This window comes from Naegleria fowleri (genome assembly GCF_008403515.1).
Source record: "Naegleria fowleri strain ATCC 30894 chromosome Unknown tig36, whole genome shotgun sequence".
NCBI lineage: Eukaryota > Heterolobosea > Eutetramitea > Acrasida > Naegleriidae > Naegleria > Naegleria fowleri.
In genome coordinates, this window is record NW_025407968.1 from 583,760 (window position 1) to 607,956 (window position 24,197).

A 24,197-nucleotide genomic window follows, 5' to 3' on the forward strand; every position below is an offset into this window, starting at 1 on the left:
CCACAAATTTCTGGAACAAAGTTGGAAACACGCGAAAAACAAAAAAATCCACACATCATCATGTCATCCAAACACCACTTGCATTACGCCTCCCAACCGAAAATTCAACCTTTTCATCAGACATTTGTGTTTGTGGAAGGAACCTTGGAATCTGAAGATACTGCAACAACCACCTGCAAGATCTTCTCCATTTATGAAATTTCCAATTTGAATGATATTCAACGTAGAGAAGTCTTTCGAGTGTGGGAATCGGACTGGTTGAGAAATTATTGCAATTCTATTATTACAACGAAGAAGAACAATGAAAATTCTTCTGGACCAGGAAGAGGAATGAGAGCCTTGTGTCATGTTGGATACTCGATCCAAGAAGGCTATACCTGCAATGAAGAAGCCATCATCACCAACTGGAATTTGAAGGAAGACATGAGCAAGTCCATTCAACACTATACACACAATTCGAATAATGATGCTGTGGGATTTGTGAATGGAAGAGCTCTCTTCATGCCCTCTTCTGGTACCTATATTCTTCCCCAGATTGAAAAAAAGACACAATGGTGATGATGATTGTGTGTCATCATTGTTGACTCTTGAAGAAGTGAGAATGCTGATTTCGAGAAGGTGACAATAATTGGCAATGTTGGACTTTTGCTTCGAACGAATCAAGACGCCGTGTTTTATACCTCAAGTGCTCGGAAATAATGAGCCCTTCTCTAAGGCAAAAGGAAAGATTGGTGTCATCAATAACCACCAGTTTGGCGAACTTTTCTGGTGCGAGCAATCACAATGTGTGGCCCAATTTAACAACCAATCAGAGCACTTGTTTGAAAAGGTTCTCTCTTTGCAAGATTTAATGGGATTGGAATTCAAGCTTGTCAGTGATATATTCAATGAGGAGTCTCTGTTGAAGGATTTGGAATTCTCTTGTTATGAACCTCGAGTGCAGAATTCCAAGAGTTTAGAAATTGTTGATCCTTCAACACTCTCGAGCGAATCACAAAAAAGAATATCTATTGCTTATCAGTGTGTGGAGAATCGATACAATGACATGGAAATTATTGCAGGAATAGGGTAAGTTTTTTGAAAAAGACTACTTCAATACAATTGTGGAATATACTTCTTTATTGAACATAGATGTAAAGAATTTAAAGACAAGTTAGGTGATGCCATTAGTGACTCTTATGTAGAGCTTGTTGCAAGTATTACTCGTGGATGTTTCTCATACGCAAGTATCAATTTGAAGGATTTGATTGAAGAGCGTAACAAAATGAGAGATGAAGAGATTTATTGGAATTCTCTCACCCAAATCTTCAAACCAAAAAAGCTCAAAAGATGACAATCCTTCATTATTGGTATCTCAATCACAACAACAACTCAAGCACTTTGAAAAACTTGCTCTTGAACAATTATTCCAGGTGGAGAGTACCCGAATTCGTGTTTGTGATCCCTTCTCCGAAAGTGGTGGAGTAATTATTGAAAATGTTAAACCTGGTTTGTGGAAATGGGCTCAATATGGGTGTGACTCGAAAATTAATGACAGTACAGATTATGTCGCTCAATTACTTGCAGTGCATAGCGATCACAAGTACTTGTTACAAGATCCTAAAATTTGGATCATTCCTGAGGGCACTTATCAAAATGATAGCTCTCAAGAAAATGAATTCGACGACGAACACAACGAAATGGAAGATGATAGCTCTGATGAAAATGAGAGCACTTTTCAAAACGATTACTCTGAAGAAACTGAAATGAGTAAATTTCACAAAAAGGAATTGGAAGGTGGATGGTATGTCATGAAGCTTGGTGTTGGAGTTGATGTGGCTATGGCAGGAATTTATGATCAAAAGTATTTCAATGATGCATCCGTTTTAGAGCTCGAGAAGAAGCAAAATCGATCTGCTATTGATCTTTTTTTCAAATTCAGTTCTTACTCGGAATGGCAGGAATATGTGAGTAAGGTGATGGAGCAACAAAACTATCCAAACAGCATTCCAGTGCCATATGGAATCATTTCATCGTATGCATGTTTGTTTAAAAAGAGTGAAGATCAAGTGGTTGCTGTGAAATTGGTGTTCGTAAACGACACTGATTGAGGAAACTTCTATTCGTCTTCTTCGCGTTGTTTCAATGTTTGAAATCGCAACATTTTTACAACAACTTTTGTGACAAATTTTCATTGATTGAAATAAATTGAAGATGTATTCTGATCATGATGTTGCCAAAGAATTCATGTAAATGATTGATGATTGTCAAACTCGTCACTTCAAGAAAATGAAAACTTTGACCTTTCACACGTCGTGATATAACTTGAACGAACCGAGCCTTCATAAACGGTAACTCTCACCTACGACAAGCAACCGTACAATCCTTCAAGATCACGCCAACCTTCATCTGAAATCAGTTGCAACCATCCTCCTCTTGTTCACATCATACACTCACTCACTCATAAAAAACAAACCCCAATCTCAAATCCGTGTATACTCGTATTGAACTCATGTCTCGCTTCACCAATCGTGTGGCCAATTCACTCTCAAGAGTTCAACAACTCCTTTTATTCCTATTGGTGGTTCAATCCCTTCTCGTAGTATTCTTCACTCGGGGCGTTTCTTCTTCATTCACCTCGTATTACATTTCACCCTCAGGTCAAGACTCGAATAATGGACAATCAAGCTCCACTCCCTTCAAAACCTTTTCCAAAGCCTTCTCCACCATGAAAGGAGGAGATGAATTAATCTTAATGGATGGAACTTATTCAGAGGCAGTTGGAACAGGTTACATGAGTTGGCAAGGAACCAATTCAGGTCAACCACCTTCTGGTCTATCACCCACCACTTCACCGACACGCATTCGAGCTCTAAATCCAGGTAAAGTCTTGATTCAAGGTGAATTGTTTATTGGAAGATCATTCCGTAAGGATTCGAACATTACTGTCAGTGGCATTACCTTTGAAGGAGATTCTGAGATTTATAATTGCAATTATTGTACTGTGAAAAATTGTGAATTTCACGGTTCGTTTTGGATTGGAACCAACGATCATGATATGGATAATCAATTCAATTTGATTGAAGATTGTTGGATTTGGGGATCTCAACGAAGAATCATTTCTGGAAATTACAGAGCGAATTACAATGTTTGGCGAAGAGTGGTGGTTCGAGGAGATGGATGTGGCCAACCAGAATGTCAAGGCGATGGAAATCCAAATGTTGGATTCACAGTATACGATTCGCATGACAATCTCATTGAAAACATGATCGTTGTGGATCGAATTCTTGCACCCAATGATGCTCCTTATTCAGATTTTGCTGCAGCTCAACACACACCATTGCCCATTTGGTACAATGGAAGAAATAAGTGGTTGGGTTGCATGTCCATCAATGCTCCAGATACAGGTTTCTATTTAGAGCCAGATGACATTCTAGATCCAACTTTCATTTTGAAAAACTGTGTGGCTGTCAACGCTCACGATACTGGAATCAATGTTGGACGAAAGGCATCCAATATCTTGTATGAAATTCACACCTTCCTATGTGAATGTTTTTGGTTCTTGATCTGCAAATTTCGAACAAACGACAGGCACTGTGGGAATTACCACCACCGATCCGACCAAGAGTTCTCCTCCTGCCTTAAAATATCCGACTCGAGTGGAGGCCAATTCATTTCTGAAAGGAGTTGGATACAGCAAGATGGATATTGGTGCCAATGTCATGACTAAATATGGATGGGATGGAGCTCGTGTTGGAGATGTCAATGTGGAAACTATGACGACAAATAGTTTGTGGCCATGGCCAAATGAAGATCGAATCAAAAAGGAAATGTGTGCCAATACGACGAGAGGATTTTGTTCTATGGGAAAGCAATTGAATGGAGTGAATACAGTGACATTGACTTCCTATATTTGGGAAATTCTTGGAAATGCCATGCCATCTGACATTTATCAACAAAATACCACCACTGTGACCTGTTTCGGATTAGCAGCCTCCAATCAAAATGTCTGTTCTGGAAAGGGTGTCTGCATATCCACCGATTGGTGTCAGTGTGATTCTGGTTATTACGGAAATGCCTGTCAAATTGCATCCTGTTTTGGAGTTTTAGCCACCAATGCCACTGTCTGCAGTTCGAGAGGTTCATGCACTTCCCTTAATCAATGTTCTTGTCAATCTGGTTTTACAAGATCGAACTGTCAAACGAAGGTGGTTGTGGTTACGGGATCAAGTCCAAAGGCAAGCATTTCACAAAAGAGAGCGAACTTGGCATCATGGTCGTTCCATTATGATCATAATGGATGGATGATGAGAATGGTGTTCATGAGCATGATGATGATGGTTTGGATGATTCCATTTTTGTATTATTAAGATAAATATTTATGAAATTGAATTAATCTTAACCTTGTGAAATCAAACATTTTGATAAACTTATGGGGGTCGAGACTATAATACTTTAAATCAGTTATTATTTAATGTTCAAATTTTTTTCTCAATTCTACATATATATCGATTGGATTGAAATGAAAAAAAACCTTTTCATTGTTCTTCTTCATTCTCTTCGTAGTCAGCGCTGTCTATCTGATTGCCTTCCAATTCATCGAACAAGCGATCTGCATTGTACACGGGTTGATGTTGGAAGGCAAAAGCTTCATAAGAAGCCTCACCATTGTCGTCGTCGTCGTCGTCGTCCTCCTCCTCACTACTTGCTTCTTCTTCTTCTTCGGATATGTCTTCGTCGTGCTCTTCTTCATCCTCATCGGAATAGTCTTCATCATGTTGAAGGAAAAGCGAAACTTGATTAGGAAAACCTTCAAGCCTCATGGACATGAGGGAACAAAATGCATTCATATGGTCGTCATTGTCTCCTTTCATCACAAAATTCAAAGCAAAATCTTCTCCTTGTTGCAACCTTGAAAGTTTGTCTGAATGAGAAAGACGCTGAATGATCAAGTGAATGTGTTTGTATTGATTCAACTCGATAATGGTTTCTTGCGCTTTGGAAATCAGTAAACAAAATTCAATAATCTTATCTTTGAGAAATGATTTCATACTTGGGTGGCGTTTTTCGAGAGAATCAGCAAATGATGAGAAGGATCGAGAAATCAAAAACCAAATCATTCTAGCACTTGTTGTTGTGACATTATGTTTTGAGAAGGAAGCTTTGTTTCCTAATTGCGGAATATTTTGTTTTTCAGTCACAATGAAATAGGTAAATTTCACATTGCTATGTTCATGACCCATTTCCACATTGTCGGTCACATCTTTGAAGGATGAATAAAATCGCTTCTTGATCCAATCAATGTTCTCTAATTGATTCAAAGGATAAAAAGCAGCAGCTAATTCCCACGATTTGCTTAATCTACAAATTGAGGCATTGATTTCTCTCAAAGTTAAGAATGACAAAATATATTCATGCACAATATTGAACGGTATTAAATGTCCAAGCATTGTAAAATTCATCTTCTCTAGATCTTTTCGAATGCCATCAAAATTGTGTGTCACTCTTTTTCTATCTTTTAGTAACGACAATTTCATTTGTTTTGTCATTTCTGCAATTCGTGATGAATAATTCATGACACTTTTAAACTCTTGTGAGTAAAGGTGGTGATGTTTCGAATCGAATGGACCGTCATTGTCATCATTTTTGAATTGTTGAATCATTTCGGAGTGATGTTTCTCATCATGTGCACTTTCCTCTTCAATTGACAATTTTTCGTAAGGATGATGATCAGAAGGCGACAATTCTTCATTGTCATCCTCTTGCGAAAGCAACTGTCGACAGGATGATGGATGTATCATGGACTCGTCTATTCCGGACGTTGTCGATCGACTCTTCACCAATTGTTCCAAAATTAATTCTTTTTGAGTTAATTCTTGAGAACTAATTTCGGTGTGAAATGTTTTGACCAATTCAGGAGGAGAGACGAGTGGAATGTTTTCTTGATGTTGTTGTTGTTTGGAAGGTTCTCCGAATAGATCATTGTAGGAAGAGAGAAGAGAAGGTAGATGTGAGAATTGTTGTTGTCGAAGCATTTTTAAATACAAAATATTTTAATGGATGACAGTTGGCAGTCGAGATCATGAAACGAAGGAACAAAATGGTCATTTCGAAATGTGCTGAATTTGTTCTTCTTGTTGCTGATTTGTTCACCTTATTGATGAGGTAATGTAACATCATGACTTCTTTTAGAGTTGTTTGGGTTTGTTGGTGAGTCCACACACAAAACACAACAACTGATGGTATAATGACACCGGTAGCAAGAATATATCAGGTCGTGGTTTGAAACAATCACAAACTGACGTCTTGAATGGTTTTTATTATGATCTATCCAAAAGCAAGTAGTTTCAACAACACAATTCATGTGAGATCTGGCTCCTGATTCTGCTCGGCCCACATATTTTCACACACTTGTTCATGATGTGTCAAACCAATTACGCTTCCAAAATGTATTCCAAAAGAGAGAAAAACTGGATCAAGAAAGCACGTGTATTTGAAGAGTATATTTAATGGACTCTAAAACACAATCCAAAAGATAATTTCACTGAAGAAGAATGGGGAAAGTTTACTAAGAAACATATTCATCATCAGACCTATTTGCATGAACTCGTGTGAAAAAAAATGTCGACTTCGTGGGCAGATTTACTTCGTGGGCAACCAACATTTGTTGCTTTACCATCATCCGTATCATCAATCAAATCCAAATTTACTTTTGTTTCGCAGCAACAACAATCAGCAACAACAACAACTCAACAGAAATTCACTTCTCACACTTTGAAAGCATCACAAATTACTGCTTCTTCTGTTGGTAATCATCATCATGTCAGTCCGAACAAGCAAAGCAGCCATGGAAATGACATGCCGATGAATCATCATCAAAAGAATCATCAAAATATTGCTAATAATAATAATGGAAATATTTATCAAAATATTAATAATGGAAATATTAATCATGTCATCAATAACATTTCCACGTTGTCATCATCCTCCGTGATGCCTCTGTCAGCTCTCAAGCAACAATGGAAAATCGACCAATTAAATTTAAAAAAACAATTGAAATTGTACGATCAAGTAACGTTTGATCCTTCTCATATTTCATCCACGCTTAAATATATTGGAGGTGTGGATATTAGTTTTGATAAAATAGATCCTAATCGAGCAGTGGCATCATTGGTGGTTTTATCATTTCCAGATCTGAAAGTCATTTATGAAAATTATCATCATGTGACCATGAGTGTTCCATACTTGGCTGGATTTTTAGCATTTCGAGAAGTGCCTCACTTTGTGAAACTTCTCGACGAGTTGAAACGCTCCAATCCACACATTTTCCCTCAAGTAATTTTAGTGGATGGAAATGGCATTTTGCATCAACGTGGATTTGGATCTGCATGTCATTTGGGTGTACTGGCTAACGTTCCAACCATTGGAGTTGCAAAAAAGATGCTCTATGTGGATGGCATTACGGAAGAACAAGTTCAGGAATTGGAGGAAAATGAATTGGAACGAAAAGGAGACTATGTCTATCTCACGGGAAAATTTGGAAAAGATTTGGGAGCGATTTTATTGACTTCAGATGAGTATCATGAGCCTGTGTATGTGAGTATTGGTCATTGTGTGTCGTTGAAAACGGCCATTGAGATTGTGACCATGTGTTGTCTCGATAAAATTCCAGAACCTATCAAGCAAGCAGATTTGAGAAGTAGGAAGGTTGTCAAGATGAATGATGCCAGAAAAAACACCAATCGATCGTACAACAATAATCAAGATCAAGGCAGAAATGGCAATAATAGCTTGCATTATGGACGTCAGCAGCCCAGCAAGAAGTCAAAGTACTAGAAATGGAAACTAAAATGTTAAAAACAGGACGGATGAAAATTAGCTTTAAATCATTATGAGACAAGTTTATCTAGTCCCTTTTTCAATTCCATATACAATAGTTGATGATAGCCAGGTATTACGGAGGGATCAGAATTTGAAATTTCATCAAGTGTTTCTTGTGGCATGCACTTTTTTGCAGTATCGAACCAATATTTGAGAGCAGGATTATCTTGTAAGAGTTCCTTAGACAACTTGTCAAGTTCTCCAATTTTTCTTGCATGAAGTTGACCTAACCGATACAAACACATGCTTTCCATGACTTTAAATCTCCAAACTTGTTGATGTGTTTTATAACATTTTTCTGATGCATTTGCAGACTCTTCGATACATCTTCGAATGCTTTTTTCAGAGTCTGAATATATTCCTTCCGCATATAACGTCTCTGAATATCGGAACAATAAATCAAATACATTCACTCCTACACAAAAGCTTGAAAGTAGTGTATTTTCAAAAAGTGGATCAATTTGGGATGTGATATTCTTGTAAAATTGCAAAATTTCTTCATACTCTTCCGGATGTTGACCTAGCAACTCAAACTTGTAGAAATTTTGTATCATGAAAAACATGTTTACGAGTTGATTTTGTAATAATATGGATTGATGAATAGGAATTCCAGCCACAAAAGATGTTCTTTCTTTTTTTGGTGGATTTAAACATGCCAATTTCATCGTCTCCGTGGTATAAAAACCCAATTGATATCCAAACACTGATAATTTCAAAAAACTCAATTTCGGATATAATTGTTTCTCCAAAGGCATTGTTTGTGTTTGATGCTGAAATCTACTATGAAATTCTTTCATGCCGGCATTAAATCGTTGAACTTCATTCATTAATAGAGGAAGCTTTGTTTGTGGATGTCCCATATGTAGCTGCAGTAATTTGCTACAATTTCCGTACGTCCTTTGAAGGAGCTCTTGCATCGAGTTGGTAAAGATCCGAGACGAAGCATCAGCCATAGCCTTTTTCGTCATTTTTTTTGTTTGTTATGATTTGATTGGGAAAAATAGGATTCTCGTTCTTTCAAATGCAACCTGCAACCACTCCTAACCTTTCTCAAAAAGATCTTTCCACGTCGAGGAATGAGTTTCGTGATGAATCATTGTCTTGATTAACGGATGAATTGAGGAATTAATTTTTCATGGATTTCATAATTTTTGTTGAAAAAAATTCACAAAACATTTGCAAGAGTCATCGTTGGGGCGATTGGAAATCTCTTGTGCAATCATCATTGGATTGATTATTATTATTGGATTGAATTTTCACGCATACTCAGTGTGTACTTCTGACTTTTAACTACACACACACCACACTCGCACATTTAGATCATTTGTTCATTCATGAAAAGAAAGCTTTCAGCAGCTTCCGAAGGTGAGTCTATCCATAACTCCGAACAAGAAGAAGAAATGAAAAACAAGCAAAAGAAAACTACAACTGCATCATCATCACCTCAAAAAAGAACACCCGAGGAGGAAAAGGCTCATCAAGAATATTTGGAAAAACTCAACATTATTGATCATTTGAATCCTGATTACAGCTCTCCAGAAGGAGTTCAAAAGTGTAAGCAAGCCTTCAAAGAGAATAAGCCATTTCCTCATTTGCACTTGAAGAACTTTTTCAATGATGTCGAATTTATGAAAGATGTAAAACAAGAAACATTCTCCCTTAAATATTGGGAAAAGGACAACGACTTGTATCACTTCCTTCAGACAAAAGATCTTCAAAAGAATGCAATTGTTGAACAGAATGAGCATATTCGTAAATTGAGAGATGTTCTCTATAGTCCAAGTTTTAGAGAATGGCTCGAGGATGTTTGTTCTTTGAAGGAACGTGGAATTGTCTTGAACCCAACCATTGATATGTTTGTGTCGTGTTACAGAGATACCCATCACTTGTTGTGCCACGATGACGAATTGGAAAAGAGAAGAATTGCCTACATTATATATTTGGTTCCAGAGGATTGGACGGAGGCTGATGGAGGACATTTGGATCTCTATAATTGTGATCCGAACCAGATGGATCAGCCAGTGAGTATTGGTGCCTCCATTCTGCCTTCTTTCAATTCAATTTCCTTCTTTGAGGTTTCCACTGTTTCTTACCACAGAGTTCGTGAAGTATTGAGAAGTGTGGATCTTGAGGATGATCGTATTGCTATCACTGGATGGCTCTATAGTGACACTCTTGTCGAAAGACCAGATTATACCATTGAAGATATTGCTCCATTGAAATATGACGCCCCAACTAAGGTAGCTGATCTCGACTCTAAACCAGCACATATGGATTTAGGTTACTGGTTTTCCGAGCCATATTTACAGCAAAATATTAGAGAGGCAATTAATAAGCAATTTTGCGAGGAGTCATCTATTGAGCTCAGAAAGTTTTTGAATGAGGAAAAATTCAACAAACTCTACGAGGAAATTAAGACATTACAAAATGATCAACATTTTGAGTTGACTATTCCTGCGAATAGAAGACACTTTTTGAGATTGAAAAAGGATAATCTCGACAATAATTCCTTGTTGGCCAAGTTCTATGAGTTTGTCTCTTCCGAAATCTTCACCTCATACATTAGTGAAGTCACATCGTTGCCAATTAAGAATATCAATTTACAAGCAAGAAAGTTCCGAAATGGTGATTATGCTCTCGTACAAAACACACCAACCAATGAGGTCCGTCTAGATGTTTTGATTCGATTGTGTCCAGACAACTGGGACTTTGAGTATGGAGGTGGTGTCACCTATATGGACGAGGAAGAGGAATTGTTAGCAATTTTACCTGAACCAAACACAATCTCCATTGTTTTACGTGATGAGGGTGTTCAAACCTTTGTGAAATTTTTGACTCATCATGCTCCGGGTGATGTCTATGATTTCTTACTGACCTGTGAAACTGAAATTCCAGCAGCCAGTGAGGGTGATGAAGGTTCTTGGGAAGATGCCGACGATGATGGAGAGGGTGAAGAAGAGGGTGAAGCTGAGGAAGAGAATGAGTAACCTGTTGAATAAAAATATATCTAACTTGAACACGTGTGACTATTGGGTAGGTGGAAAAAACCTCTTCTCATTTTCGGGGTTTGATTTCACTAAATGTTCTCCTCTTCTGCATGCCCATCCATTTAATTGCATCTCGAATTATTCAATTTCATTCCTCAATAATGAATAACAAATGACGTCATGAAATTGATTGTGATAGAATTCATGTTGTCTCAGATAGCCTTCCTTAGTACATTGCAATTTTTCACACAATTTACAACTCCTCACATTCTCGGCATCGACTTTGAAAATAATTTTGTGAACAAAACAATTGATCTCTACAAAATTGTCTCACTGCTCGAATGGCAATTCCTTTCGATTGAAATTCTTGACCAATCCAATATCCAACTTCACAATTAAAATTTGCCGCATTAAAATTTTGAATGCCTACTAATCCTGCCATTTCATTCTTATACCAAATGGCAACTGTCAACATGACATATTGAGGAGTAGAATGTTTAAATCTTTGATTACATGAATCGATGAAATTATTGACGCTTTGTTTGTTATTTCCTGCCAGGGAAATGGTTGGAATAAATTCTTGAAGAAATGTTAAATTTCTATTGATGAGTTCAAATAGAGTGTCGACATCATCCGAATAATTATTTGTTTGATCATTATTTGATAATTCCAGTTTGTCTTTAGTCACGTCAAACAGGTGGTCATATGACGACGTAAATAAGTGACGAGACACCAAATTGCACAATACAACCTCATCATCAACTCTCCGAAAATAGTAATGCATTTTTGGATTATAAATTTTGAAAGTGTTTGGCCGATCAACTTGATGATCAGCAAAAAAGGCTTCGGAACCTGATAAAAAACCCATGATGATGATGTTGTTGCAATTTTTTTTAATTCCCTTTTTAATGCCTTAATTTTGATGGCGTTTGACGTGCTTCAAGTTCATTCCCAATTCCCGTTCCAGGAATTCTCTCTCGAATGATCTGGAACACGTACACGCACGGCCATCTAGCATTATTGAAATTCCTCAGCATTGGAATTTACAAAACGTATTTCCTTTTCTTCCTGTTTCGAATATTCCATCATGATTTCTTCAAAAACATTGTTTCCAAATCGAACTCTGTATCGACTTTTCGGATGATTGGGACGAGATGACGACGTGTTCAAACCAGTCGAATCTTTATGGATTCCCTTCTTGTCACTTGACATTTTCAATATTTGGAAGCAAAGAAAGGTTCAACCTTGAAGATGTTCAGCGTGCAATCTCGTCGTTGTTAAGAAGGAAAAATTCAAAATTGCTAATAAAAGTTGCCAATAAAGAGCCTTTCAAAGAGTTGGCGATGGTGATAAACTATATCTTCACTTTTGAAGAGTTTCAACAACCAAGAAATGAGACCAATAGACGAAGAGCTCTTCACTGAATGGCTGTGTTATGAACTGAAACCAGAGAACAACCGTCTTCGGAGGTCAATAACAAGACACACCTTTCGTCTTTTTTTAAGTCTTTTTGTCTTCCAACAGTACAACAAGATGTAAAGAGGGCAACCGTCGGAGAGAAGATTTTCACGAAAATAACCGATTTTCGCGTGAATAGCTGCTCTTCATCGTTACCTTTCCATATATCCTTCAAGCAACAAAGGTGGTTGATTTCCTTTCTTTCGAGGTACTCAGATTCGAGCGAAAGACCACACACTCGTGAGAGGATGCATTTTTCTTGATTAAATAAATAAAAAATTTCCAAATTTGAGTGATTGTGCCAACAAGTGCGAAAGTCGTGGAATATATGAGACGTGGAAAGTCTATATTCTAAAAAACAATGAGTTTAGAGAAATAGACCTTATTTAAGGATTGTGATAAAAGTTTCCAAACAAACACAAAACAGTTGATCTACAATCGTTGAATGGAACAACATTTTGCATTTTGGCTCAAAATCCGATTTCTATAAAGTTGCTGAGCAGATTCAAAATTATGAAAAACATTCGGTTGGAATATAATCAGATGATCCGTTGAAGTCGGTCCTTGCTTCTTTTCTTGGATACTATTGACCTCGGAGAATATCTCTGGTTAACAGACTGGTTCTGAAATGATAATCATCTGCTACTTTTTGTCGCAATTGATGCTAAAAGTTGAACAACGATGGTCAAAACAGAATGCACGCATTCGAGAGAAGGCAAATATTGCCTTGCTTGAATCATGCGCTTGAAAATCTTCTGTCTAAGGGTTGGCATACAAGGTTGAAGCATCAAGAGCCTTCTAAATGACGTGTCCATGAGAGGTGTTTATTGGAGGTAAAACGAATCCTTAATGCTTTATTTAATATGAGGAGAGCTTGTTCTTTTCTTAGGAACCTGTTCCACCTCATGAAGAAAATTTAAAGAATTGTTTTGTTCTATAGTCTGCCATGATGAATTAGTGATGGACATGACAGTTGCTCGAAACCTCGAATCATCAATGAGATGGATGATGTACGATCTATTTGGTATGTCTTATCTGAGTTTAACATTCAAAGGATTCGCTTTTGCCTTCCTGAATCATGTTGTGCTACAGGTTGAGAAAAAAGAGTTTTGGATTAGGATGTTCTCTTTCATAGAGTGATGGTTGAATGAAATCTTGTGAAGAGTTGAAATAATTCACAAAGGTCAAGGGTGACAAGGACTTCTTTTGTTTTCTTTGTTTGGATTCTGGTTGAAATTCGAAGAATGACTGTTGATGATGATTTGAGTTTTTTTTAACAGAAACAACAGAAGGATTGGTCGAGTCAAAACTACACCCTCCATTGTGAGGAGAAGGGTTGAAAATACTCCACGTTAAACCAAGTTCTGTTTTCACATCAGCCAAAGCAACATCAACAAGAGCAAACCAAGCATTTAAAATATCAGAAGAACTTATTGGCACTTGTTCATCCTCCGTTCTTGCGCTCGCCTGTTGCATGTTTGAATCAGGAAGAATAGTGTTGTTTAATGACAAGTATAGAGAAAATTTAAAGAATTGTTTTTAAGAAGTGTCTGCTTCTGATAATTATTAAATGGTCTCTATTTTGTTTTATAATTCTGAGACATAGATGGAAAGAACCGAATATTTATATCACTTAATTCGCCACAATTATTTTATTTAAAGGCCAGTTGACAATTGTTCCTTGACAAACAGTAAATTGATTATCAAGACATGATTGGAATCCACTGAGTCAAAGATAGTTTTACTGAATCGAATACAGAAGGTGTATTGGGTGATTGCATCGTGTGAAATGAAGATGAACGAGTTGTTCTTTGAGGATGTGTCGCTTGTCACACTTGAATGCGAAGAGCCTTTCGAAATTAAGGTACAAATGATTCTAAAAGTAATAGAAAAACTTGGTGGAAGGAAGGATTCACAAGATCAAAGACCTCTTTCGACCAAGCCATCTTGCTGGATGTGAAGCTTCGTTTCGCTCGTCATGATGAATTGACAAAATTGGGAAAGATGTGATTCATGGCGATGCTGAAAACACAAAGAGGACCGAATTAAATCTTGCTATAGGTTGTAAAAGCAGCACCACTCTCTCAACGATGGTCTTCATCATTAAAGGATGCAGACCGTAAATAGGTCTACTTCAAATCAATGAACTAAAACAACCCATCTCCATAACTCAGTAAATATTTAGTTCCTATTGCTTTTTTAATTCTTATTTGTGACAAGTATTTGTTGATTAAAATTTGAATGCAAAGATAACGGAAAGGGAATTAAGCCAGAGAGCATGATTATTCTCATTTTGATTTAATGCTTCATCAATAAACTCCACACATTTCAACACATCTTGTGTAATATTATAAATAGGTAAATCCACCGCCTTGATTTGGAAATATTTAAAGTGCTGTTCATACTTTCGGGATAGACCAAACCCACACACACAAATGTGAGAAATTCGATACGGATCATTGAGAAGAATATCGACATCGGAATAAGCAGCATCTTCGCTTCCGAGAAATAATCTCGGTAAAATTTCTTGACAATCCAACGACAGCGAATCTTGGTGATACGAATTCGGTTGGGACATTTTAGTTTTTTTTTAATTTAAATTTCAATAAATAAATAAATTTAACCCAAAAATAGAACCAACAGACGAATTGCTGTTTTAGTGTGATCTAGTTGTCGGGTTCATCATCATTATTATTATGGAGCTTTTCCTCCTCTACGGCCTCCCAGTAGGCATATCCATCTTTATATTTTTCATACATTTCATTCAATACTTCCGGCATAAGCCCATTCCTTTTGAAGAAGGCGGACCCCGACCTCCTCAAAGACAGATCCCTTTTCTACAATTCTCTTCAAAACCACTGCCATTTCTTCCAATTCTTTATCCTTTGCACAATCGACCGACTTTGCCATAAACTCCTTCACACACATCATGTTGAAAGGATTGTCCTTCAAATAGTATTCAGAGTCATCCATGAAGACAACCTTGTTTAAATCTCTGTTCAATTCTGAAACGTTCTTGCTGTCATAAATGTGATGACGATACAATCGATGACTGAAAACATCAGGTAATTGATTCAAAATACTGTCAGCATAATATTGTACACTGCTGGTGAGTAAAACAATTTCAAAGTACTTTAACATTTCCAATAAAAACTGATCCACACCAGGACGTTTGGCAACAGTATATGAATCTAAAATATCAAAAGTCTCCACTCCAATGGATTTAAAATCAATCCGGTTTGATGTTTCAACAGTGGTCAACGTTTGATCCAAATCCAAAACAAGTGTCATTCGGGAATCACCTTCTTCAAGAGGAGGAAGTTTACAGAGACCTTTTTCTGATGCAGAATTGTACATGTCCCCATAATAACGTCGTTGAAGAGGAGCATTTGAAGAACAACTTGTTGCATCCAAGATGAAAATGTGAGGCATAACCATGTTGGAGGTGAGCAAGGATTTGCGTGGGCACATGGAAATTCCACCCATCCTCTTGAAGAGGAGGATGAAGTGATTGCGAAGGATTGGACCTTGTTTGAAAAACATGTTCTTGAAATGAACCTTCTCAAAGCAGTTGCTGAAGATTTCATGTTGAAAGTTAAGTAATTGATCTTGAGCGAATGGTGTGAGGGTGGTGATGTTGTTATGGATGTTGTATTTCTTTTTTGAATGGATTTCTTTAAGAGATTACAAAGTTGTATTTAAGGTTTAGTTGAGACCAATCAAGATGTGTTTGGAGGGTTCTTTGGAACAGCTCAAAGTGATAGAGTTTCGAAGAGAATTGTGATTAATGGGCGGAATTTCCCAAACTGAATCTTGATCTCGGATTCAGAGAATGATTGAAAAGTTTCTCTTCATAAAAAGTGAAATTTTGAGGAATTTCTTCCTTTCGGAGACTCACACTCTTGTTCATGCAGAGATCGAGCCACTTTGAAGGAACTTGCACGAAAGGTTCATATTAAAGCTTGGGACCAAAGTAAATCCAAAGGAGGAAGAATCCATGCGATCGAATCTAACAGAGCGCCGAAGAGGACGACATAATGAAACAAATGTTCTTCCATTTTGTGACTTGGCACATAACAAAGTTCGGTATTTTTCAAATGCACAATGATAGATGGTTTTTTGGCAAACCTTAGTCAAAAGTGACTGAGTGGAATGTTGTGTTATCCTGTGTTTCGAAAGAATTAGGCTTAGCATTTGTTAATGATGGATAAGCCTCTACTAATGTGATGTTTTATCCAATCACCTTCCTTATTCTTCAACAATAAAAAGGAAGTTTAAAAGTTGGCCTTTCCTATGAGTTGTGTGACCCTTGACATCTTGTCCTTTTGTTTTTCAAGCCAAACTGTTTGGAACCCCGGTTTTGGAAGGATGACAGATGTGCCCTCTATACATTTTGATTCTTACCTTAAAACATTGGATTCCAAAATATATTGACTATTTAATAATATTGAATAATAAGATATCAACTCTCCCTGATGTTTCCTTTGTGTTAATCCAAATGTTGAAGCAATTAGGATTTTTGAAAGTTTAAGCAGCACGTTCAAGTTTTTTGGAATTTCATCAAAAAAAATGGTCCAAAGCAATCAGTATCCAGAATTGAAAGTCTACATGAATAAAAGACTTTCGATCAAGATGAATGGAAAGAGACATGTGGAAGGAACGTTAATCGGATTTGATCCATTTATGAATTTAACGTTGGAAAATGCTGTGGATAAAGTCGGAGTGGTGGTTTCAAATCAACAAGATGGAACATCAGCACCAACAAAACAAGAAATTCCTCTCGGAACGGTTGTAGTGAGAGGAAATTCTATTGAAATGATGGAATGTTTAGACCCTGTCTATTTTAGAAAATAATTTTAAAACAATATTGGTTTTTATTAAATATAAATATTATTAATATTAATATTGGAGATGACAATGTATATTGAGAGAATGAGAGAATTGTATTATTCATGTATGATGAAGCACCACGTCGTAGAGTCCTGTTTTCAGAACAAATTGATGAAGGGCTGTCGGATGTCTTTTTTCCTGTAATTTCTGTATCTGTGCGACATGATTGGCTTATTACTCTCGAGAAATTGCCACCGCATATTTCCAAACATATAGAAGGCAAGTCTTGGTACATGGTTTCTTACTCCCATGATCATGATTGTCATCCTCTAAGCACCAATTCATAAAAAATAATCAATCATTTTCAACGCTGTCGCCGAACCGACAAATCGAGCACGTGATACGATCTATGACCAATCTTTAATATTATTGCTCAATTGTCATTTGAAATATTGAGGAAATCAAGGAGACTCGTACTAGTTGTGATTTAAATTTCATCTAAAAAATTTCACCTGATCGAATTGTGACTTCTACATTAGGAAGTGTTGCAAGTCCAAAATCTCACAAAAAACTCAAATTTGTGGTCCAATGGAATTGTTTCAGCATCAAGTCCGCCATTGGATGACGGAGCCAAGGTTTTACAACGAACGAACAACAGGTCATTCCAGCAGCTGGAGAAAATGAGCGAGTCACCGTTCATCATGGGTTGCCGTTAGGCTTCCATTTCATTCAAGCGTCGTTCACTCCAGCGATTCACTCAATACAATTCTTGAAGAGCGGGCCAAGAGAGTCATCGAGACTTGATCACCACAGATGCGCTATTGAGCCTTTGATGATTGAGCGAAACGATCCAGCCGTTTTAAAAAAAATATTCCACCATGAAGGTCTCTCAAATCCTTTTGGTCGCTCTCATGTGCGTCCTCTATGTTGCTCCATTCTATGTCCACGCCATCCACAATCGCCATGCTGCTCCAACCACTTTCCAACAATTAAAGCAAGATATTCGTGATAGAATTTTGAAGGATGAGAAGTTAACTGACAAGATGATGAACTTCTCCTTCAAGCAAATTAACGGAGGTGTTGCTGTTCCAAAGCCAAAGGGTGGTTTCTCCTTGTGCCCAATGTGTATCAATTTGTTGGATCAAACCATTAATCAATTGTTGAACATTATTTTGCAAGGTGGTGTCATTGGTTCATGTGGTGCTTTGTGCTCCTACTTGTCGAACTTTGGTTCATTGACCGTTGCTGCTTGCAACCTCATTTGCGATTATTTGGGAGTTGAAGAGTTCATTAAACTCATTCAAGAGGCTGATTTGGATGCCATTTACGGATGCCAACTCGTTGCATTGTGCCCAGTCCATGATTGCAAGTTGCCAGTCTGTGCTCAATTCTTCAATACCCGTGTTGTCCCACAATCTGCTCCAAAGGGAACTACTTTCACTGCTGTCTCTCAATTGAGAGTTTACAATCAAACTGGTACTGGTGGTATGTAATTGAAGCTATGATATTGATTCAAATTTACCGATACTCTTTGATACGATCTATGGTCATGATGATGATTGCCTTTGATACATATGTGCGTGCCGTCATCTTTTTTGTTCTCTCTTTCACAAAAATGTGGATGACATTCATGGGATGATCACAATCATTGTGTGAAATCACACCAATCACCATTATGGATGGACTCAACAACAGAACTTGCTTTCGAAGTAAACGGACCAGTCACTGGTGACATTTCTGGTGGAGAATTGGTTGCTGAAGGTTTCTCTGCTGGTGTCTTCCAAATTCAAGTCCAAATTCAAGCTCAAGATGATCCAAACAACCAAGTGGTATGGAATCCTGGTACTTATGAATTCGTGGTTGCTGCCTGCGAAGGTGAATGTGGAAGCAAGCACCCACACAGCAGAATTTTGGCTGAAGCTCACGCTTTGTTCAACGTGACTGCTTAAATAAATTCTGTTTGAATACATGTCTTTGCTCGTGTTCTCGAAAGCCAAACTTTAATTAAACTTGTTGTGCACAAGGTCATTCCCCTTAATTATTGCAAAGTGTACAGTATTGTAATGGTATTTCATCAAACAGAGAAAACATGATCATCAAAGTCAAAAAATTAAATATTGTTTATTGGCCCTTCGGTGCCTCAATACTTGTCATAAAACAACATTGGACTTCATTTTCGTTTAGATACTACTTCTGAATGTCGAATGTTTTTAACAGGATATCAAATATTAACAGATTACATGCTTGTGTTGAGCAACTGTTAACATGGGTTGAGTCCATGATTCAAACAGAAGGCAAAAATAAAGCAGTGTTTGGTCTGTTAATGCATATGGTTTTCGTTGGTTTGTAAGGTTGAGTCGTCAATTATTGTAAAAAGGTCATGAATAGGTATATATAGTGTTGATGGATATGATATGTTAATAATGATATGTATCGATTACCAGCATTGTCTTCAAAGTTCTAAGTCACAACAATTAATAATGTTGAAGGGCGGAGAGCAGTCTTGGATCCAATATAAGGTGAGATGCTTCTTTCTTGTTCTTACATTCATTACACGTTTCTTATCGAATTGTTGATAGCACTGATCATCATAATACAAATATAGTATCTTGCCTTTTTGTCCATGATTAGTATGATCGTGAAGTTTGTTCTTTTGCTTTGTTTTTCTTTTTGGTTTGGCTTTGTCGGTGGATGATTGTTTTTTAGCTTGTGTGGTCCTTCTTGTTTTGCGAGGTTTGTTCTTTGGCTTGTATTCTTTTTCTTGTTTTGATGGAGTTGGTTGATTCAATGTTGATAATGTATTCTCATCTTTCTCAACTGGTGGATCGTTAGTTTTCTCAACTGATGGATTTTCTCTAAAGGTGATTGCGTCACATAGATGATGTTGTAAAGATTGTAACAAGTGATGCGAATGATCTAATGGCTTCCGTGCCTTTTCTTCGCAATTTCTGTTCTCTTCATTTCGCTCGATCAAAGTCAAAAAATGAGTCGACTTCTCTTTTGTGGTGAATTGCAGCTGACTGGATTGGCCAACATGATCGATCAAGACGCAGGAGATCGCTTTGTAGAGCTCGAGTATCGACCATCATCCATGTTGATTCCAATGGATCATATACATCCCCATAAAGAATTATCGGACGAACCTTTAAATATTTCATATATTTGTGCTGGTGGAGAACGAACAACGTACAGTCTCTTGTTTTTGTATGGATACGAACATGATTTTTTCCTCCAAGTTCACCAATCCAATTCTACTCCCAATTTTCAACAAGTTTCATTCGAGAAATTATTTCAAAACATGACCGAAAAATTATTAAATTTAGGCGATGATAGTGGTACCAGTGAAACAAGTACTAATGGTGTTAATAAGGATGTTCAAAAGAATAGTTTGACAAATTCAATCAAGAAATCCTGCTATTCATCACAAAAGTACATGACATCCTTTCATGATTCACGAGAAATGAAACAAATTATATGTAACAATAGCAATAGTATTGTGTTTGAAATGATGGATGGAAAATTATACTTGTATGATATTGAAAAGGTTACTCTTTTCCCATTTATTATTCCTCTCCGCAGTAATGCCAAGTGCATTGATAGTGGAATCATGTCACCTGTAATTCTTGTGAATGATGTTTGGAATGATTATATTATAGCTCTCGACACGAGCCATTCTGAGTTAATCACAAAAGATGGAACTTTCAACAGTGACTGCATCACCAGAATTGCATTTCCTGAAAAACCAGCAGACATCAAATTGATGAAATGTTATTGCCGAAAGCTGTTCTTGTTTGTTCTCGCAAATAATTGGTTGTATGTGTGGGGTTATAACGGATCTAGATATGGATTTGAAACATGTCCAGAAAAAGAAATGACTCGCATAACCACAGGCTTTGAAAATGAAGGAAATATTGTGGCGATGGACACGGGTTTTGCACATGTTGCTCTCTTACTTGACAATGGAACTGTCTATGTAAGGGTATGTTTCACATGTTTTTCTCTTCATATTTTTCGTCGCAACATCTTAATTGGATATGGTACATGTACACAAACTCATTGACTCTAAATGTCACTCCATTTGTGCATGACACTATTGAACCTATCAAAAAAACAAAGGGACTCAATAATTTCCAACAATGCGTAAGGAGTGATTCAGGATGTCTTGATGAATTTTTCAAAATACCTCTCAAGTCACCCGCGGTATCCACATGTTGTGGATCCACTTGTACCTGTGTCACCACACAAAAGGACCTTATACTTTTCGGCGAAGTTTACGACAAATTTATTGAACCTTTGACTCCACTCGCCGGCGACGAGGAATATCAACCCTTTTCCAAGCTCTGGGTTCACCACAGAGAATTTTCCAACGAAGAAGCTAGCTTAGGTCCTTGGCACGGATTTATCTATCGACGAACATTTCAAGTAAGACAACATCATTTACACTTGTTTATCAAAAAACTTGCTGAGAAAGTGGATAACCCGAAATTAAGTGATATTTCAATCAGAGTCATGTGTTTGGATTTATGAGAATAGTCACAGGTATGGATGGTATTACACAGGGAGGTGACAAAAGTTACACTTTTTCGCCAACCCCCTCTATTGCGTTCCATGAAGCAAAATGCTTAACGACCGTTACCATTATACGCTCACAAAAATCCCAAGATCCCTTATTCTGTAATTGGTGGCTCCTCCCACAGCAGTATTCGTTCATACTAAACGAGTGTCCATCATCATTCATTACCATTCGATCATTAAGAACCCCCAGAATCATCACACAATAACCATCTCACCGAAACAATGGTCACTCTTGAATTCAAGTGCATATCATTTTCAGAAGAAGGATCGATCAACCATTATTATCCAGACTTGGTGTGTGCTTGTATGGATGAAACATCTTCATTCGGTGCCGTGAACTTGGAACCGGAAAAAAATGAATCTAAAAAGGTCATCATCACCACCCTCAAAGTCATCATCATTGGCACCAACCACTATTGCAAAACCAAGTAGTGTTGGTAAATATGCTTCGGCCTCAAATCTTACGAAACTTTGCAATCCTAGAAGTGGCTCCTTAATGATGAAACCTTCCTCCTCCTCGGATATCAAGGTTCCATTAAATCCCAAAACAAAGAATCTGACCTCTGTGTGCAGAAAAAGTAGTAATCCAGACAGTACTACAGCATCAAGAAAATCTGTTGTTGTGAACTCTTCTTCATCAAGAGATTCAAATGGCTTCTCACATGCAACACGAAATTCAAAACCATCATCTCCAGTGGCAACGAGAAAAATAGCCACATCTCTCATAAATAAGAATCTCACCAAGAAGCTGCCATCTGATGTTGTGTTGACCATACTGGATTTTATGGTGGAGATTTGCTCAAAGGTGTTGAGTAAGGATGGAACCAAGATTAAGTATTCTCAATTCATCAGGAAATTCTATGGAAGGTTTGCTGTGGATAAGTCTACTCGATTCTTATTTAGATTCATGAATATTAATCATGATGAAATTTCAAATCTTGATTTAAATATTGCACTGATTGGAATTCCTGTAATTTCATCATGTGACAGGAAAGTAAGACTTTCAAAAGAGAGCGTCAACTACTTGTTCAATCACCCTCACATGTATGCCAACCCATTATCTGAGAACCTTTATCATATTGAGCTACCAGATTTTCGTAAAAGGTTATATAATTTTGTTGCATTGCTGGGAGAGAGTAATTGTAAGAAAATTCAAGAACTAGATCTATCTCAGTGTGAATTGGACTTAGATACAGTTGAGTTAGCCATAAGATCTTTTACAAATCTGTCTGTTTTGAAAGGGAGAACAGATATTTATTATTCTCCAAAATGGTATTGTGAGGCTCCAATAGAATCATCTTTCACTGACTCAATGGCAGAAGCTTTTGAAGAGGGAGGAAAGAATTTGAAGGTTTTTGTATGGTCTGCTAGTGATTTTTCAACGATAGTTCATCAACATACACCAAATATTGAGGTGTTGTATCTTGGTATGTATTTTGGAATAGATAACATCCAATTAATAGTTAGTATTTCATAGAATTGACGCAACGTTATGAAAGAAATGCATTTTCAATGACACATTTCGAAGATTCTATCATGTCTTGGAGTAATTTGAAAGAAATCCATATTAACAATATGCAAAATAACTGCCCTATAATTATTCCGTCCTTTTCAAAAATATTTTGTGCTTTCAATAATATGAAAAATCTAAGGGTGTTGAAGATTTTTGGAGAACATATCCCTTTTGAGAGTTTTGAATATTTGATGAATAATCAAACACTGAAAAGTCTTTCTTTAAAACATTGTGGAATTGAAGACAAATTTATTGATGTAATTTCCACAATATCCAATCTCGAAAAACTGAACATTACTGGAAGCAAATTATCAAAAGAATCATTGTTCAAATTAGCAGAGCTGAAAAATCTAACATCTCTCGAATTAATTTATAGCAATTGCATTGAACAGGCAGAGCCAGTTTCAAAAATAACAACTCTTAAACAGTTGGCAATAGAGGGTTTGATTGAAGAGAATTCACATTACTTGTTGGCATTGCCAAACTTGGAGAAACTTGGTATTTGGTATTCAATACTTCCTAACAAGGTTTTAGAGGAATTTTGCGAAAAGTTATTGAAATTGAAAGGAATTAGATTAATATCTTGCAATGGAGTGAACATGACAACCTTAATTCCAAAATACAAATTGAAAGTTAAATAAGTTTATTTTACATCAATCAGTGGTCATACCTTTGTTCACCTTCACTCTTAATTTCGTAAAGACTTGATTCCTTTTCTTTATTATTGAGTGCTGACAGGCTTCGTTTGACCTTTACGACTGTATTAAGAAGCATTCTTTATCCATTTTATTAAACTGAATCAAAACTCACAAGCATTGGACAAACAAATTGATCAGGATCTTTCCAGTCAAACTATTTTCACCTTTTCTCAATTCTTTCAATCAACAGAAGACTCCATACGTCTATGGATATCAGTGTTGGTTTCATCACACATCAACATTTTTTGGTATGGAAGGTGTTGGAGAATTTTTCCT

The 24,197-nt window shown here is 37.0% G+C and overlaps 15 protein-coding genes across 15 annotated transcripts; 9 read left to right on the plus strand and 6 right to left on the minus strand.

Moving 5' to 3' along the window:
• Window positions 1-60: 60 nt before the first annotated feature.
• Window positions 61-558, plus strand: FDP41_004248 (uncharacterized protein; the record flags this gene model as incomplete). The annotated part of the gene is made up of 1 exon (XM_044707642.1): window positions 61-558. One exon carries the CDS (start codon window positions 61-63, stop codon window positions 556-558), a length of 498 nt encoding a protein of 165 aa, XP_044561666.1.
• A 76-nt stretch (window positions 559-634) lies between these two features.
• On the plus strand, window positions 635-2,090 carry FDP41_004249 (uncharacterized protein; the record flags this gene model as incomplete). The annotated part of the gene is made up of 3 exons (XM_044707643.1): window positions 635-1,068; window positions 1,132-1,256; window positions 1,330-2,090. 3 exons carry the CDS (start codon window positions 635-637, stop codon window positions 2,088-2,090), a joined length of 1,320 nt encoding a protein of 439 aa, XP_044561667.1.
• Window positions 2,091-2,491: 401 nt separating this feature from the next.
• Window positions 2,492-4,349, plus strand: FDP41_004250 (uncharacterized protein; the record flags this gene model as incomplete). Its single annotated transcript, XM_044707645.1, has 2 exons — window positions 2,492-3,524; window positions 3,571-4,349. The coding sequence occupies 2 exons, from the start codon at window positions 2,492-2,494 to the stop codon at window positions 4,347-4,349; spliced, it is 1,812 nt and encodes a 603-aa protein (XP_044561668.1).
• Window positions 4,350-4,517: 168 nt separating this feature from the next.
• On the minus strand, window positions 4,518-6,014 carry FDP41_004251 (uncharacterized protein; the record flags this gene model as incomplete). The annotated part of the gene is made up of 1 exon (XM_044707646.1): window positions 4,518-6,014. The coding sequence occupies one exon, from the start codon at window positions 6,012-6,014 to the stop codon at window positions 4,518-4,520; it is 1,497 nt and encodes a 498-aa protein (XP_044561669.1).
• Window positions 6,015-6,600: 586 nt separating this feature from the next.
• On the plus strand, window positions 6,601-7,815 carry FDP41_004252 (uncharacterized protein; the record flags this gene model as incomplete). Its single annotated transcript, XM_044707647.1, has 1 exon — window positions 6,601-7,815. One exon carries the CDS (start codon window positions 6,601-6,603, stop codon window positions 7,813-7,815), a length of 1,215 nt encoding a protein of 404 aa, XP_044561670.1.
• Window positions 7,816-7,868: 53 nt separating this feature from the next.
• Window positions 7,869-8,828, minus strand: FDP41_004253 (uncharacterized protein; the record flags this gene model as incomplete). The annotated part of the gene is made up of 1 exon (XM_044707648.1): window positions 7,869-8,828. One exon carries the CDS (start codon window positions 8,826-8,828, stop codon window positions 7,869-7,871), a length of 960 nt encoding a protein of 319 aa, XP_044561671.1.
• A 366-nt stretch (window positions 8,829-9,194) lies between these two features.
• FDP41_004254 (uncharacterized protein) lies at window positions 9,195-10,847 on the plus strand (the record flags this gene model as incomplete). The annotated part of the gene is made up of 1 exon (XM_044707649.1): window positions 9,195-10,847. One exon carries the CDS (start codon window positions 9,195-9,197, stop codon window positions 10,845-10,847), a length of 1,653 nt encoding a protein of 550 aa, XP_044561672.1.
• Window positions 10,848-11,100: 253 nt separating this feature from the next.
• On the minus strand, window positions 11,101-11,715 carry FDP41_004255 (uncharacterized protein; the record flags this gene model as incomplete). Its single annotated transcript, XM_044707650.1, has 1 exon — window positions 11,101-11,715. The coding sequence occupies one exon, from the start codon at window positions 11,713-11,715 to the stop codon at window positions 11,101-11,103; it is 615 nt and encodes a 204-aa protein (XP_044561673.1).
• A 1,676-nt stretch (window positions 11,716-13,391) lies between these two features.
• Window positions 13,392-13,781, minus strand: FDP41_004256 (uncharacterized protein; the record flags this gene model as incomplete). Its single annotated transcript, XM_044707651.1, has 1 exon — window positions 13,392-13,781. One exon carries the CDS (start codon window positions 13,779-13,781, stop codon window positions 13,392-13,394), a length of 390 nt encoding a protein of 129 aa, XP_044561674.1.
• Window positions 13,782-14,535: 754 nt separating this feature from the next.
• On the minus strand, window positions 14,536-14,883 carry FDP41_004257 (uncharacterized protein; the record flags this gene model as incomplete). Its single annotated transcript, XM_044707652.1, has 1 exon — window positions 14,536-14,883. One exon carries the CDS (start codon window positions 14,881-14,883, stop codon window positions 14,536-14,538), a length of 348 nt encoding a protein of 115 aa, XP_044561675.1.
• Window positions 14,884-15,065: 182 nt separating this feature from the next.
• On the minus strand, window positions 15,066-15,776 carry FDP41_004258 (uncharacterized protein; the record flags this gene model as incomplete). Its single annotated transcript, XM_044707653.1, has 1 exon — window positions 15,066-15,776. The coding sequence occupies one exon, from the start codon at window positions 15,774-15,776 to the stop codon at window positions 15,066-15,068; it is 711 nt and encodes a 236-aa protein (XP_044561676.1).
• A 1,098-nt stretch (window positions 15,777-16,874) lies between these two features.
• Window positions 16,875-17,159, plus strand: FDP41_004259 (uncharacterized protein; the record flags this gene model as incomplete). Its single annotated transcript, XM_044707654.1, has 1 exon — window positions 16,875-17,159. The coding sequence occupies one exon, from the start codon at window positions 16,875-16,877 to the stop codon at window positions 17,157-17,159; it is 285 nt and encodes a 94-aa protein (XP_044561677.1).
• An 854-nt stretch (window positions 17,160-18,013) lies between these two features.
• On the plus strand, window positions 18,014-19,084 carry FDP41_004260 (uncharacterized protein; the record flags this gene model as incomplete). The annotated part of the gene is made up of 2 exons (XM_044707656.1): window positions 18,014-18,620; window positions 18,831-19,084. 2 exons carry the CDS (start codon window positions 18,014-18,016, stop codon window positions 19,082-19,084), a joined length of 861 nt encoding a protein of 286 aa, XP_044561678.1.
• A 1,034-nt stretch (window positions 19,085-20,118) lies between these two features.
• FDP41_004261 (uncharacterized protein) lies at window positions 20,119-21,662 on the plus strand (the record flags this gene model as incomplete). The annotated part of the gene is made up of 2 exons (XM_044707657.1): window positions 20,119-21,114; window positions 21,252-21,662. The coding sequence occupies 2 exons, from the start codon at window positions 20,119-20,121 to the stop codon at window positions 21,660-21,662; spliced, it is 1,407 nt and encodes a 468-aa protein (XP_044561679.1).
• Window positions 21,663-22,065: 403 nt separating this feature from the next.
• Window positions 22,066-23,864, plus strand: FDP41_004262 (uncharacterized protein; the record flags this gene model as incomplete). Its single annotated transcript, XM_044707658.1, has 2 exons — window positions 22,066-23,137; window positions 23,188-23,864. The coding sequence occupies 2 exons, from the start codon at window positions 22,066-22,068 to the stop codon at window positions 23,862-23,864; spliced, it is 1,749 nt and encodes a 582-aa protein (XP_044561680.1).
• Window positions 23,865-24,197: the final 333 nt, after the last annotated feature.